Raw genomic sequence first — 16,857 nt, 5'->3', positions numbered from 1 at the left:
CATAGCGTTGCTACAGCACTATAGTATAAGTAAAGCGAGTTTTCGGAACATGATCTGTGCCACAAATCTAATTTATCTACTGTTTTAGGGTTTGTTTCGGGGGGGGGGCGGTAAGAGCGTAGGCCTCTTTTTAGTTTATTCTTTTTAGTTTATTAAGTTATAAAGCTTCCGTTTGATCCCATCCTTGTCCATCATGATAATTCTCATGCCGTTTGGAAGTGAATGTTTTTTTAAAATAAATATTCTCCATTTAATCTTTTCAACAAATGAGTCACCTGTCAGAAGGATTTCTGGTAAGTCTGATAACAACAACGACCACTGGTTGACACATGGTCGCCTGCGAAACATCAATCTGTGAGTTACTTCAATCATTCAATGCAAATTCGTGAGATTTGTTTCGGTTTTGTCCTGGCACCCAGCCTCTTCGACCCTTTCGACCCTGCGCAGCAATGAATGAACCAATCCGGAAAACCATGCTTAGTACAACATGAAAGTAACCCGACCAAAAAGGCGGATCGAATGGGGGGTGGGCAGGCAAGGGGCAATGAGTGAACCAATTCGGAGAACTATCTGCGAAACACTGTCCAATGAGTCGCCTGTCAGAAAGATTTCTAGGAAGTCTGGTAAAACATCGACCAGTGGTTGACACACGGTCGCTGCCCAAACTTTCTCCAATCAGATGACTTGTAAGTGGGAATTGGGTCAGGGTTTTGTAGACTTGCAACCCGACGTCTGAAACCACACAAACGTATTGAATTCCACACACTTAACCGTGTTGATTTCCACAAGGATGCCATGCCACTGGACCTTCTAACTTAAATCCAACATGGCGAGGGTTACGCTTTTAATAGTATAGATAATAAAATTTTAAACAATCCTCAAAATGAGAATGGTCTCTCATGCATGCAGGATGGCCAACATATCCTTTATAACTTGGAGGATCTTCAAACATTTTTGGTGTATTAGTCAACAACAAAGAACAAACTGGAAAGTAGAAGAATCCCATGATTTTATTTCTATAAGTTTTGCAAGAACAAGTTTTTTTCTTCAAAATAGTGGCCAATAAGTCTGACCAATAAGTCTGTTAAAAACCACCTCTGCTATTTAAAAATGTCCCAATTCTATGTTCTGGAATTTATACATGGCAACGCACTCAAAAATTGTCCTGTGTCACAATTGACCTGGGCCCAATTTCATAGAGCTGCTTAAGCACAAAATTTTGCTTAAGGGCAAAAAAATCCTTGCTTAGTAAAATCAGATTACCGGCCAAGACTCCACTCTATTGTTATGCTAAGTAAACGACAGCCAATCACCAGTCACAAGCAATGTAACTCATGGCCCAGCTAGCCTGAGCCGAATCTAAAGCCAAAGCCGTGGTTGTTGAAAGGGTCATAGACTACCTGAATATCAGATCTTGGTAGCTGGATGGTGAGGTTTCTTTATGGCCAGTAGAAGCAGCTTGCCCGTGTAGTTGGGTTTCCATTTCCTCATACGCGTTTGCATCTTCATCTGGAGCTGTTTGAACTACACGGGTTGAATTAGGATTGGCTTTGGATCTTCTTTTGGTCACGATATTATACAGGAGTGACGCGATGAAGAGCAATATGGCGACAGCAGCTAGAAACCATCCTACTATTAAGGTGACTGTAGAGTCCGTAGATCCTGAAGAAAGGTTGCTACATGTACTTTCAGGATCAGGATCTTGCTTCTTGGTCGGTTGAGCGGATGGGGTCTGGGGTGCAGATGGGGTAGACTGTGGGTCTGGTCGATCTCTCGGTACGGGTTCAGTGCTGCTGATGGCGGGGTATCTGGTAGGTGGATGGGAAGTGGTCACTGCCATTTGAGATGTCGACACCTCGCCTGTGGTCACTTCATTCTGATGAACAAGTAACAAGCCTTTATAAGTCTCACCAGTAAATGACATGGCTCCTCTGAACACCATACAAATCACCTCAGTGCCGTTTTCTCTCATTGTCAACCTCTGCATTGTCATTGTTTTACTGTAATCACGAAAAACAATAAGATGATCTCCTGCCATTAATTCTCGCCAAGATCCATCGTGATTATTGTACGTTGATTTAATATACCAATTGTATGTTAGTCCGGAGTCAATGATTGGTCGTGTTTGGCAACGAAATTTGGCATTTTGATCCACACTTCCCTCAATCTGAGACGGTGTGACAGTTGTGCTGATTGGACCAACTACCAGTATAGAGCAAGACAACTTACTGATCTTAATACACTTTAATATTACAAAAAAATTCAGTAACAAGTGGATGATCCGAAAGCGTTGATGACAGCCTGGCACCTTCTTCTCATGCTGCACACAAGACTTGTGATGCGCTGATGATGAGGGATGGCGTTCCATTCTTCATTAAAGAACCTGGTTAGGTCAGCCACAGTTGATATGTTGGTGGTTCTGGCGCAAACAGCGAGGCCAAGCTGGTCCAACAGATGTTCCATGGGATCCAGGTCTGGACTGTTATCGGGCCAATCCATCCGGTGCAACCCAACATTTTTCAGGTAGTCAGTCACCAGTCGGGCTCGAGGGGGGCGAGCGTTGTCATCTTGAAAGATGGAGTTTGGTCCAAAGTCTGTAAGTATGGGATTGCATCCGGCTGTAGAATATCTTCTTGCAAATACCCATCAAACAAGGTGTTTTTCATGAGATGAGGGTAAATTGTGTCCGATGAGCTCACTGGTGAAAATCACTGTGTAATGGTTCTGAAAAGCTTGATCGGTGTGATTAATGAGCATTACCTATTGACCATTCACAGACAACGGTAATTTTGGCACATTTGATTTGTGACTTTGCCTCATTGTTATTCATGTAGACAAATCCAGCAACATGTAATCATTGCAAATGTGGTATCATTTTAAAGAGGAACAGTTCAGCTTTGCATTGATATATACCATATACAAAGAGAGTATTAAATAATAACAAATATACTGGATTGAAAAAAGTTTCCTTACTTTTTGTGAGCAGTTTACATTAGAATCTTCATTTTTAATTTCAGGTAGTACTTGGTTGACAAGACAGCTATAATATCCCTCGTCAATCGTTTGTAAATTGCGAATGTGAAAGGTCCCTGTACAGTCATTTAACGTGATCATATACCTCTCTCTACCAATGGTATTGGGGTTCACCATAGTCCAATGAGATATTGCAATGGATTATTCTGTCGTTCCACGTTTCCAATACATATAATAGGTGTCCTTTCTACGACACCATACATTCTGGAGAGTGCAGCTTAATGTCACATCACTTCCTTTCAAGCCGAATGTGTAAACTGGGTGAGTCTGGAAAAGTGAGGCCTCACCCAACCCCAAGATTGAAGTCATAAGAAGAATAAACAGAAACATTGTGGCTGTTGATACGTGTAGAATGAGCGATGAAATAACAGCAAACTGCTGTCTTCACATTGATACGACAAACCAGAGATCTTTACGACTCACTCGTCAACTTTAAACTGAACTTGCAAATGACAAGCAGCTTTATATAACCTCAACATGCAAATGAAAAGTACAGCTTTGGTAAAGAAAGTTTTTTCCCAACATACTTTTCTGTGTTTCCCCCTTTTATTTTATTCCACTTCCTTCCTTGTATTATTTTGAGTGCATTTAATTTTATACTAATAAAACCCTAATTAAGGTACTGATTTATCTAAAATGTAGAGGACATGTCAAGGAAGTGATAAGAATTTTTGGCAACCTCAATGGTATGTGGATTGTTTTTTGTTTTTCTTGGAGCTCCAAAATAAGCTCTGCAGTAGATAAACCACACAACACTCTATTTTTTTGAAATAAGGAGAGACAAAATAAAAGTATTAATAATGTTTCATATGGCACTTTATTATCCACCAAAATTTCACTTGAACGATCTTTTGTATTTTTTAGATGCGAAGTACAAAATGTTTCAACTAAAATGAAGTGGGGGTCATTTAGAATAAATGTTTTCATATGATTATGTACAGAGTAATAAAAATTAAAGAATTAACAATTCAAGGCACAGTGTTTACGAGGGATGGCAATTGGCACCCTTAACTCCTATGTACAAAGAGTAAAATGAATACAAAAAGGAATACCATAAAGTCAGTTTGGCTATGAGGGGTGCCAATTGGCACCCTTAAGAGGGGACCAATCGGCACCCTTCATGAAGAGTCTATACTACTATGTACAAAGAGTAAAATGAATACAAAAAGGCAAACCATAAAGTTGCTTTGGCTATGAGGGGTGCCAATCGGCACCCTTCGTGAAGAGTCTATACTCCTATGTACAGATAGTAAAATTAATACAAAAAGGAATACTATAAAGTCAGTGTGACTATGAGGGGTGCCAATTGGCACCCATGAGAGGGGTACCAATCGGCACCCTTCATGAAGAGTCTATACTCCTATGTACAGAGAGTAAAATGAATACAAAAGGCATACCATAAAGTCAGTTTGACTATGAGGAGTGCCAGTTGGCACCCTTCATGAAGAGTCTATACTCCTATGTACAAAGAGTAAAATGAATACAAAAAGGCAAACCATAAAGTCAGTTTGGCTATGAGGGGTGCCAACTGGCACCCTTCATGAAGAGTCTATACTCCTATGTACAAAGAGTAAAATGAATACAAAAAGGCAAACCATAAAGTCAGTTTGGCTATGAGGGGTGCCAACTGGCACCCTTCATGAAGAGTCTATACTCGTACGTAAGGAGAGTAAAATGAATACAAAAAGGCATACCATAAAGTCACTTTGGCTATAAGGGGTGCCAATTGGCACCCTTCATTAAAAGTCTATACTCCTATGTACAGATAGTAAAATGAATACAAAAAGGCAAACCATAAAGTCAGTTTGGCTATGAGGGGTGCCAATGAAGAGTCTATACTCGTACGTAAGGAGAGTAAAATGAATACAAAAAGGCATACCATAAAGTCACTTTGGCTATAAGGGGTGCCACCCCTCTTCTTTTAAGAGGGAAGAGTGGGGGAGGTTATGGAAAATCCACAATAATGTTCGTTCGGGCTTACTGACTAAGTGAAAAATGTACCCCGTCCCAACTAGGCAAACCTTTTTCAACTTTGCCCCAACAGGGGAATAGGGAATAGATCATTCAGTAACATTTATTTCAATGCTGCAAGTTCATTACAAAAAAGCACAATAAGTTGAAATTACCCAAGTAACTCAGTAACATGAGATAATAAATTTATGTGGTGCACAGTGAATCAATAACACTCGGCAGAATGGCAACATTTAGGAGTGAGGTGAAGCAGGAACCAATACATGAATAACAAAGGACTTAGCTACTGCTGTCTGATTGAAGGGTTTGGTTACTGTCTGATTCGTAATCATACACATCTGTAGGCCCAGGTGCAGGACTGCTCCCATCGTATTTCCTCCCAACAGCAGATGGCACAAGCTGGTTAAATCTTGCAGGCAAGTGAAACAGTTTTGCAAAGTCCTCTTCCACTGCTACACAGTCCCGCGCCTCCTTCAAGGCTGCTATCAGTCCTGTACCTGTGGTTCATTTAAAATCAATAAAAAGGAGGATTACAATGAGGAGAACTAAGAAACCAGCTCCGATAGCTCCTCCTACTAAGATGACTGTAGAGTCCGTAGATCCTGAAGAAGGGTTGTTACTGTCAGGATCGGGATCTTGCTTCTTGGTCGGTGGAGGGGATGGGGTCTGGGGTGCAGATGGGGTAGACTGTGGGTCTGGTCGATCTGTTGGTACGGGTTCAGTGCTGCTGATTGCAGGGTATCTGGTAGGTGGATGGGATGTGTGCAATGTCATTTGAGATTTCCACACCTCAAACGTGGTTACTTCGGCATGGTGAACAAGTAACAAGGTACTAGTAGTATTTCTAGTAAATGACATGGCTCCTCCGAACACTATACATTTCACTTCAGTGGCGTTGTCCCTCATTGTTATCACAAGCAATCAACTCATGTTCCGTTAATTGTTGCCACGGGCCATCTTGATTATTGCAGCTGGTTTGATATACCCAATGTATTTCAGTTCGTACTCAATGATTGGTTGCGCTTGGCAACGAAATCTCGCACTCTGGCTCACGTTTATCTCAATCTGAGACGGTGTGACAGTAGTGTCTGTTAGATCAACTGCAGTCAGTCTAGCTGTATCAGAGAGCTCAAAATCCCTGCTATAATTAATGTTGATTATAGCAATAACAAATTCTTCTATCTATCAGGTTCACGTCTTGTATGTACAAAGTCCACTTACAGCCTTGTCGTAAACTGTGTAACTCTTACTGTCATAACCCTTCTTAGTGCCGATGGTCAAGTACAAGGTCCTGGTAATGTCCGGTGCTCTCCTCGTTTAAAGGAACACGTTGCCTTGGATCGGACGAGTTGGTCAAAACAAAAGCGTTTGTAACCGTTTTTTATAAAATGCATATGGTTGGAAAGATGTTTTAAAAGTAGAATACAATGATCCACACAAGTTTGCCGCGAAATTGCGTGGTTTTCCTTCTACTGTGCGAACTAACATGGTCGGCCATTTATGGGAGTCAAAATTTTGACCCCCATAAATGGCCGACGTGTTAGTCGACAAGGTAAATGGAAAACCACGCAATTTCGAGGCATGTTTGTGTGGATCATTGTATTCTACTTTTACAACATCTTTCTACCCATATGCATTTTATAAAAAACGGTTACAAACGCTTTTCAAAAACCAACTCGACCGATCCAAGGCAACGTGTTCCTTTAAAGGAACACGTTGATTTAAATTTGGTTAAGTAAGTTACTTTTAGACGGCTGAAAGTAAAACTAGCCCGGAAGGTCACGTGATTGTTTGTACCACTTTTTGGTAAGAACAATCACGCGACCTGCGTTTGTGTCTTAAAATGCTCAAAAACGGCTAAATTTGATGATTTTTTTTAAGGACTGTTCTTCTTCATTCCTGGAAGACCGTTGAAGTCATATCTCAGTCTATTTTGTAGCCCAAATAGCCCAATTCGGCCGGTATGTCCCTTTAATGCTGGAGAGGAATCTACAGAAGTATTGCTGTAAAAAGTGGGGATGTGCGATCGTTTGAATCACTATTACTACATGTTACAAAGAGCAGGTTGCATTGCGTATCATTTTTTTGGAATGCACGTTGAGTTCATAAGACACAATTACTCAAATAGATCCACCCAGATGAAATCGTGTCCCTTGAGCCATTAGATGCACGTGAGGAGACTACATCGGTAACGCTGTATAAAGTGGTATGCGCGATCGTTTTGATCACTGTTACTGCAATATATAAAGAGCGGACTGCGTTGCGCACGGACATCATTTTTCGAAAGGCCTCAGGGCCGATGTACGTTTTGGCGATGAAAATGTTTCCTCGGATGGCAGACTACCGTTACATCGTGGCTCCGACGTCATGGCTCTGACCATTGATTGAGCTGTTATTCGCTTGAGACGAGACTAAATCAGTCACATAGTAAAGTGGGATGTGTATAGTATCTGACGCTGCATCGATGCTCTGTGCGAGATCGTTTTGATCACTGCTACCGGACGTTTTAAGAAGCGATTTCGCGTGTGGAGATCATTGTCGTTAATATTTGACGTGGCCGCTGAATATGTTGCCTCAGATATCAGAGTATCGTTACCTCATCCTGGCTCTATCAGTTTTCCGACTTGGATCTGCCGTCCCGAACTCAACCAAGATCTACCTGCTTGGGCTTTTCCCTATGAGTGGTTCATGGCCAGGAGGCCAGGCTGTAAGACCCGCTGCCGAGATGGCCATTCAGGATATCAACGATAATCCAGAGATACTACCGGGTTATGAGCTGGTCCTCACATCGAAGGATACTCGGGTAAGTGCAGGGCTTACTGTGTTACTCGACAAGGCTTTGCGAAATAGTTACCCAGGTAGAAGAACTTAAAGACACTTGACACTATTGGTAACTGCAAAGTACATTCTTCTCACTTGGTGTATCTCAACATATGCATAAAATAGCAAACCTGTGAAAATTTGAGCTCAATCGGTCAAACATTTTAGTGGAAAACTTGTTTCTCGAAAGCTACGTTTCTTCAGAGGGAGCTGTTTCTCAAAATGTGTTTTTTTTTTTTTTCTTTCGATTGGAGTTATTCTACTCCGTTTATTCTACAAACGACAACATACATCACTCAATCCACATTAATAAACATTAATAAAGAAGCATACTAAATACTGCTATTACATAGCAAAAACGAACATTAAATAAATATTCAAGTATATACAGGTATATTAAAAAAAAAAAAAAAAAAACTTTAGCGTGACATTTTCACGAAATAAGGAAAACAAGGAACTTAATTAATTTAAAATAAAGCAAAACAAAACAAAACAATCTCAAAAGGAAATCCCCACAATGATAGCCATTAGGTAAAGCGAAAATTAAAACATAAAGATAAGTCTGTCATCTTGAAAAAAACACAGAAATTTGTAAAGTTGATTAAAACTAGATGTTTTTAGTCGGTCACTTTCCATTACCAAGAAGTTTTTCAGCGCTTGTTTAAAACTTTGAACAATGTTAGCTTTGGTGTACGTTTTGTCTTCATTAAAAACAAGATCGCATCTACATCTCCAAATTACCCTAATCATCATTGCAACAATAATCATCGACACAAACGACAGATTGGTGCTACAAATTATAGAACAATCAGTTAAACAAAAGAAACTACAACCAACTTGTTTTCTAATTAAATGTTCAACGTATAACCAGGGTTCAATCGCTGTTTTGCAGTATAAAAACAAGTGCTCAATAGTTTCAGTAGCAGAATTACAGAGAGGACACTCAACCTTATCAGTTATTCCCATATGAACAAGTTTGTCCCGGTTTGGAAGTATCGTGTGACAAAGTCTAAAAATCATATCTTTATCTTTAACATCCAAAAAATTGTTTTGGTGAATTTTTCCCCACACACCAGTCCAGTTAAAATCGTCCGAGAGGTTTAAAATCTGAGCCCACTTTTCTTGGGCCTTTGGCCGGACAAATTCTCTTGCCTTGAGAGCTATGTACAAAATTTTGTTGGAAAGTTTAGAAAATGACCCACAGTCCTCTTCTCCTTGATCTAATTTTATATTCAGCCATCTACTAGGATGATTACTTGGCCCACACCTTGTTTCTTTGAACAAACCTGGATTGATATTCCGTTTAAGGCGCTTAACTATACGACCAGCACTTATGGGATTAATTTTACATTTCCTGGCCAACTCTTTAAATGTAATCAATCTATTGTTTCTAACAACATGGTGAAATTTACTCATACCATTTGCCAAAAGGACATGACTTCAAAGATCTTTGTCTGGATCACCAGTGATAACAGTATTGTAAAAAAAGCGGTATATTCATAACCTCCAACTTAGATGAGAACTCTGGTCTAATAGTGGCTTCAGCTTTTCTATAGGATATGAAGAGGTCCTCATAAAACGGGGTGGTCTTTAAAGATTTCGTTTTGGTTTTCTCAAACACATACCACCCCAAATTTTGTAGCTCGCCTGTTTTTTCGATCCAGTAATTGAAAAATTGTTTCCATTTGCCATCACTTTGAATATAATTTCCCAACCACATCTGTTTCAGACAGCGTAACCGGACTCTAACATCTATAAGGCCAGTTCCACCCATATTGCGGGGCCCAGTGATAGTGAGGCGCTTGATTTTGTCGGGTTTGTCAGACCATTAAAAACTAAATATTGCCTGCTCGATTTTCTTGACCATCTCTTCGGGGCAAGAGATAACGCTACCAAGGTAGTTAAGGTTTTATAATGTTTTATACCATCAACAGCTCTCCTTTGCTTGTTACCGAGTAAGTGTTAATGCTAACAATTATTTTGAGTAATTACCAATAGTGTCCAGTGCCTTTAATCAATTGTCTTTGTGCTGAAACCAAAGAAAAATCTTTACAATTAAATTTGAAACAATCAAACTCACCAATTAATAGTCATCAGATTCTCTTTCATCAGGCACTTGCTATTGTTATTGTCAGGAAGTTTCGTTAAAAAATCGTTGAAGTTTTTCACTTGGTATCCCCATGTGAGCCGGAATAGTGAAGATCAGTTTTTTTTGCTCTGAAAAAAAAAGGTTTGCCAGTAAGTTTACTTCGGAATGCATACAAATCAATCGAAACTAAGGTGGAAATAACTAAAGTTTATATGCAGATTATCTTCGTGCGCAAAGGACATAAATGCACAATTTGTAATTTTCTACTTTAGGCAAACTTAAAAACTCACTGATTACACTAGCCCATAGGTCAGATCAGTAGATTCCGCATTATTTCTGTTAGCATATTTCTATTGTTGTCTAATGTTTTACTGTTTAAAGACTTCATCGATTTTTAATACAAGCCAGGGGATGTTGGAATTGAAGGCCTTCGGGCTACAGTTTTTTTGTAAACTTTTTTAATTGCAGGCATATTTTGTTCGACATAATATGTGCAGCATCACACAAACACATCTAATGCAAATAAACTGCGCCAATAAAGTATCTAAACACTTACAAATGGTCAGATTTATCGGAACCTGAAATAGTATACAAACAAATAATTATTCATTTCTATTCACCGTTAACTTCTGCACATTTTGACACATCTTGTGTTGCGCTACGATGTTGTTGGGTGGATTTATGGGCACTTGAGTGGCTTAAGGTCGAATTTCAAAAGTTGCAAAAGCCCCTATTCACCCCAATTCCAGAAGGGAACTCGCACAAGCACCACACACAGACAAAATCAAAAGACACAAACTCGTTTCGTTTACTTGACCATGAAATTTATTGCCGTATCTTTAACTTTAAAACTGCTGATATCCTGTCCTCAGTTCTTAGTGTGTCCTCCATCACTGTCCTGTACGCCAAGGAGTCGTCTTCTCATACTCCCAATGAGACCTCTGATCTGTACCAGGTCAATCCCCTGCCATTTCCTGATCGGGATGCGTCGCAATCCCTCGAGAGTGGTGTCAGGCTTTATGGACTTGTTCACTTTCTTCTGCTGCAGAAGTCACCCTCGGACGGCCACTTCTTGACAGGTTGTCCCCATTTCCCTGAGCTTGGTACACTGTAGCCATTTCATCATTTACTGACCGTCGCTGGTGACGTTGTAACCATGAGCTGCAGCTCGCATCGACGTACCGGCTTCTATCAAACCAACGATCCGTCCTCTTTCCTGTTTGGTCATTTGAGCCATCTTTCCTGTTATCTTGAACCACCTTTCCCCATCTCATCATAATCAGGGATTCTGGCTCTTAACCCATATTGTTGTATGCCTCCCATCTTTGACCCCTTTGCTTGGTTACTGACAATTATTGCTGATGTTCATCACAACCGAATTATCAAACAAGCGACCAAAAAAATCGTTTATAAAAGGTGGGCAAAAGAAACGCTGATCTTACTCGTCACAATACAACGATTTAGCTTGAATAGGGGCTTTTACAACTTTTGAAATTCGACCTTAAGCCACTCAAGTGTCCATAAATCCACTAAACAACATCGTAGCGCAACACAAGATGTGTCAAAATGTGCAGAAATTAACGGTGACTCGAAATGAATAATTATTTTTTGGCATACTATTTCAGGTTCCGATATATTTGACAATTTGCAAGTGTTTAGATACTTTATTGGCGCAGTTTATATGATGCACTGAACCCTTATACCTACATCACACTTACAATTATCATTCTTCTTTTTATTGACATAAATCAACAGATCGTTGACAATCTATGAAATTGCAATTAGATGATTTATGAGCCAATCGCGTATTATTTTCAAGGGTCCCTTAACAAAATCGGTTTATAATTAAGCAAAGTACATTAACGATAATTACAATTGTTATAGCTGTCTTTATCCATAATTGCCTCTCTTGCTAATCTAAACAAGCGATGTCCTTCTCAGGATACCGTATATTGTGTTGGGGGGTGGGGGCTCGACACAAAAACCCTCAATACAAATAAAACATGTACCAGTTTACAATTTATTTAAATTAAGTTTGTTGAACCGACAAGAGGAGCACTTTTTTTATCTTTTTCACATCGATGTAACTATGTCTTTATTAGTTTGGGCTACAATAATGTTTGGAAAAACATTTATAGAACATTTATAGTTTTTTTTTTTCAAATATGTTCCAAAAGCATACCATACAGTCTGTTCTCCCATCGCATGTGGAATTAAGGTGATTGTAACAAGGCCAAGAAGGAAATTCGTGGACAGAACATATAGTTATGTCAGATTTGAGACGAAATCAAATTTTGATAAAGTTAAGTTGTGGATGATTGAGTATGAAAACATATACTGTTGGTGACGTGAACTATTTCTGAATATTTATCTGTTTTAGCATTCCCTTCGCCACAACCATGACCTGTTAGACACATCATGAGCAACTATTTGTTTATTGATGTTTACATCTTTCTCTATTTTTGTAGGGCTATAAATGTGCACAGTCTGGTTTTTGTTTATACCCCAGGCTGAATCATTATCCAAAATAGTTATATTTCCATGCAAGCTGTTGCACTGTGTGACAGGGTGTGACTACAGTAGGTTGACCAGACGATTGTGTTGTCATGGCACATGTCAGTTACTGTGTATTTAATTTTTTCTTGATTTTAACTGTTTCATGCGTATGATATAATGTGATTGATGGAAAAAATAGTAATAATATTACTAAAATGGTAACTGCAGGGTAAACTGTACAAACAAAACGCCCGGGCAGCCAAACATTTAAGGTGGTGCTAAATTTGCACATTATGAGTATACATTCTGACACTACTTTGGTACTTCCATTGTCTTATCAACATCATCACACTGGCCAGCTCCTAAGCTGTTCATTACCACACAGATGCATTTCCCGGTGTAAATGTTTACAGTTGATTTATTAGCAGTCAAAGGTGCGATACAAGAAATAACACATCGAAGTGTTTTGTAATAAAGGCATAAAGTTACAGAAACAAAGCAACCGATAACCTGAAGGATTATTTCCATACAGAATAGGTACACGTTTAGATAATCAGCGATCTTAAAATTAATGGTAATACAAACATTTGGTTATAACTCTAGAGAGCTTCAAATTGTAAAAAGCATTTTAAGAAAAATTTCACTTCGAAGTAGTGTGGTTACGTAAAAAGATACCAGTCTGCATGCCCGAAAAAAGTGTTAAAGGAACACGTTGACTTGGATCGGACGAGTTGGTCTTTAAAAAGCGTTTACAACCGTTTGTTATAAAATGCATACGGTTTTCCTCTTACTTTGCAAGCTAACACGGTCGGCCATTAATGGGAGTCAAATTGTTGACTCCCATAAATGGCCGACCGTGTTAGTCGACGAGGTTAAAGGAAAACCGCTCGATTACGAGACGTGTTTGTGTGGATCATTGTATTATACTATTACAACAACTTTCTACCCATATGTATTTCATTAAAAACGGTTACAAACGCTTTTCAAATACTAACTCGACTGTCAAGGCAACGTGTTCCTTCAACATTAACCCCAATGGTTGTGGAAACAACACGCATTTCTGTCAAAAAATTGTAAGTGTCATTATCACACAAACAAAGTATGCAACTGCATGTAATGGCAAAACGGGCGTTTTTTTAATTTTGTTTTTAAGAAAATACAAAAATCTTTAGGAGTTTTGAGACCCATACAAACTGCTCAAACAACCTTAAAGTCCATTGCTAACGACCTGTACTCTATTGCTATACCCAGAAACATGATCTCTTTAATCTGAACTTCGAGATTATAATTGCCATGATCTTTTGACACATTTTCACAGCGAACCCATTCCGATAATTGCACTCAGCACTGTACCATACAACAAGAGACACATTATAAAAAAGAAGAACAAAAAATACCATGAACACAAGGTGCCATGGGATTTTTGTTTTTTTAATCTTCATTGGAGACAATTATGAAATATCATTAAAGGGACATTACAGAATTGGTAAGAAAAAAAAACTCGTCTACGATCAAAAAATGTATATCAAACTTACACGGCCGCTATGCAATACTGTCTGCTCCGGACAGTTTTGCATATGCAATCGTGTCCGGGGCTATGCAAAAACCGTCCAGTGGACATGTACATAAGACTGTACATGTACATGTATGTTCGCGCGTAAGCGAGCGTGCATGCACTGAGAACCTACGTATGCAGCATGAATATTCACGTATTTTATGATTGCAGCGAATCTGCCGAACATTTCCCATGTCATTCATGACATGCACTTAGCTTGTAAACAAATGGCGAATGTGTCGACCAAGGGCGTTTAATTTACTGCAAGGACGGTTTTGCACGGGGGCGGACACAACTGCATATGCAAATGTGTCCGGACGGACACAATTGCATTATGCAGCAGCGTCCGGGCGGACATGATTGCATATGCAAAACCGTCCAGCGAACATTATTGCATATGCAATAATGTCCTCCGGATAGTATTGCATAGAGGCAGAATTGCATGCGACACCGGTCTAATGATGGTAGTAGAAAACATCCCTTGAAATATTTGTCAGAAATGTTATACTTGATTAGAAAATAAATGCAACTAATTTCCCGTTTGGAGTTGATCGCCCATATATATAGTGAGCGTTTTATTGTGATTTTGTTATACTATTTTCTCGTGACCCAGATGACGATCACTTTCAAATTTATACAGGTTTGTCAGTTTATGTATATGGTGGATTACATAAAAAGTGCTTACACTGCCAGCAACTGTTTTGTTAGCAAAAAAAAAAAACGTAAACTGACGTAAACTGTTGTGCACCGATCGTCATGGTAATTTGTTCCGCCTACGGTACAACTATTATGCAGGAATAAGGGTTATCGCATGTCAGAGATGAATTATTCCATCTTAATAATTGGACAGCTGTCTCGCCACTTTCATGTGAAAGTGACGATCAAAATTGAGTGCTACATAAAAACCGAATTAGGACACACTTCAAAAATGTGTACATTATTATATTTGTCATTTCACACAAACGGATATGAACGATTGTGCCAATCCGTATCGTCACTTCGTCAAACTAAAAAGTGAGCTTCTAGTTAGTGATAACTAAACTACCTGTACTACGTATGGAGTCCTTACAATACTAGGTGTATGAGTGTGACCAATTTTGATATTTTGAAACTTTGCAAGACGACGACGCCTTTTAAAGCTAGCTTATCAACATGAATCGTGACAAAAAAAACTAACTCAGAAATTTTAAGAAACATAAAATAAACATTAAAGAATGTTCAACTAGCTGGCTCCTTTTAGGGAAATTGTAGTGCGTCTTACTGGATGTGCATGAGCAGATTCTCCCAATAAAAAAGAATCTATCCCCATGGATTTCGGTTCAGTCAGAATGTCTTGATAAACGGAGCGAAGAAGACCAAGCTCTTGTGGAGTGATGGGGAATAATGCACTATATAATTATAGCTATGGCGTTAAAGGGTTTGACTATTTTTTGTTAAATAAAACACAATGTCCCTAAACTATTTTCAATACATTGTTTACCAATTTCCCAAAAACTACAGCCTCATAAAGTGATCTGTTAATGGAAGTTTTCTACCACCCATACCTTCAAAACGTGTTTTGTTTAATGTAAATCTGTGGAAGTTGTGGTTTGTGTTATAAAAGTACCCAAACCCTTTATGGTAGGATCATGAGTTTTTCAACAGATTCTAAAAATTAAATTGGAAGTCAATGCAAGAGACGTGATGTACCACTATCATGAAAGAAAAAACGCCCTTGTCGCACCAATATGTGTGCTTTCAGATCACGTTGATTTCGAGACCTCAAATTTTAAATCTGAGGTCTCGAAATCAAATAGGTGGAAAATTACTTCTTTCTCGAAAACTACTTTACTTCAGAGGGAGCCGTTTCTCACAATGTTTTATACTATCAATCTCTCCCCATTACTTGTTACCAAGTGAGGTTTTATGAAAATAATTATTTCGAGTAATTACCAATAATGTCCACTGCCTTTAAGTTTACGAAATCGTTTGCCATGAACACATTATTACACATTATTTCCCTATTATACAATTCTTCCAGGGATCAAAACCAAACAACTCCCCCTCAAGGCAATAGCAAGTTGGTCTCGCACAGGGTAACGATGTAATGTCTATTGCCAAGAACTATAGTTTACGAAATTATTTTCCATGAAAAGTATCAGCTTGTATCACATTATTTACGTATTTCATTTCAAGGGTTAGCCCTTCTCAAAAAAAAAAAGAATGATCGTGACATTAAGAAGCTCTGCAGATATGATATAAGATGTTGATAAACGATTATTCTCTTTAGAGAATGTTGATTGAGAGAAAGGGGGTAAAGGTATTTATGAATGGTAATCAAAGTGTGCTGAATCGGTTTTCAACTAGTGGTTTAAACCCGCCGAGGCCTGGTTCTTTATAATTTACCTCGACTAGGGCTCGGTAAAATTATCAAGAGCCAGGCCTCGTTGGGATTAAACGACTAGTTGAAAACCTCTTCACCCCACATTGATTTCCTTAGTTAATATGTGTACCTGACGGATTTGTGTTAATCGAAGACACGATTCATCACCAACTAAATCAACCATTGTACGTTTCCAAGCCACTTTATCAACTGTCTATAACGATACCAACCATGCGGGGTATTTCTGTGTTCCCTGAAGTGACACATCTGTTTTTACGTTGTAAGAGAAAATTGCCAATGGAAAGTGCGGTTATAATTGACCAAAAGTGCTGGCCCGTTGAAAAAAAAATATCTGCACTCTAGTGCGCACCCCTTTTATTTCAAAGTTGCGTTTCGGCCCTGTCGAGTGACGTGTGTGTTTAGGATAGCTCATCAAAACATCGGCAAGTTTGCAAACACATTGACCGATATGTGCTTATTTAAAGGCAGTGGACACTATTGGTAATTCCCCAAAATAATTATTAGCATAAA

General features: G+C 39.0%; 1 protein-coding gene across 1 annotated transcript in view; it reads left to right on the top strand.

Moving 5' to 3' along the window:
• Positions 1 to 7,570: 7,570 nt before the first annotated feature.
• The window catches only part of LOC139950101 (gamma-aminobutyric acid type B receptor subunit 1-like), a 30,666-nt gene continuing 21,379 nt past the window's right edge, over positions 7,571 to 16,857 (top strand). Inside the window, exon 1 of the mRNA XM_071948729.1 lies at positions 7,571 to 7,807. Coding sequence (XP_071804830.1) covers positions 7,571 to 7,807 — 237 coding nt within the window. The remainder of the gene's footprint in view (positions 7,808 to 16,857) is intronic.

This window comes from Asterias amurensis, chromosome 17, assembly GCF_032118995.1.
Source record: "Asterias amurensis chromosome 17, ASM3211899v1".
Classification (NCBI taxonomy): domain Eukaryota; kingdom Metazoa; phylum Echinodermata; class Asteroidea; order Forcipulatida; family Asteriidae; genus Asterias; species Asterias amurensis.
Note: the sequence above shows the minus strand (reverse complement) of the source record. Positions and strands in the feature narration are given on the sequence as shown.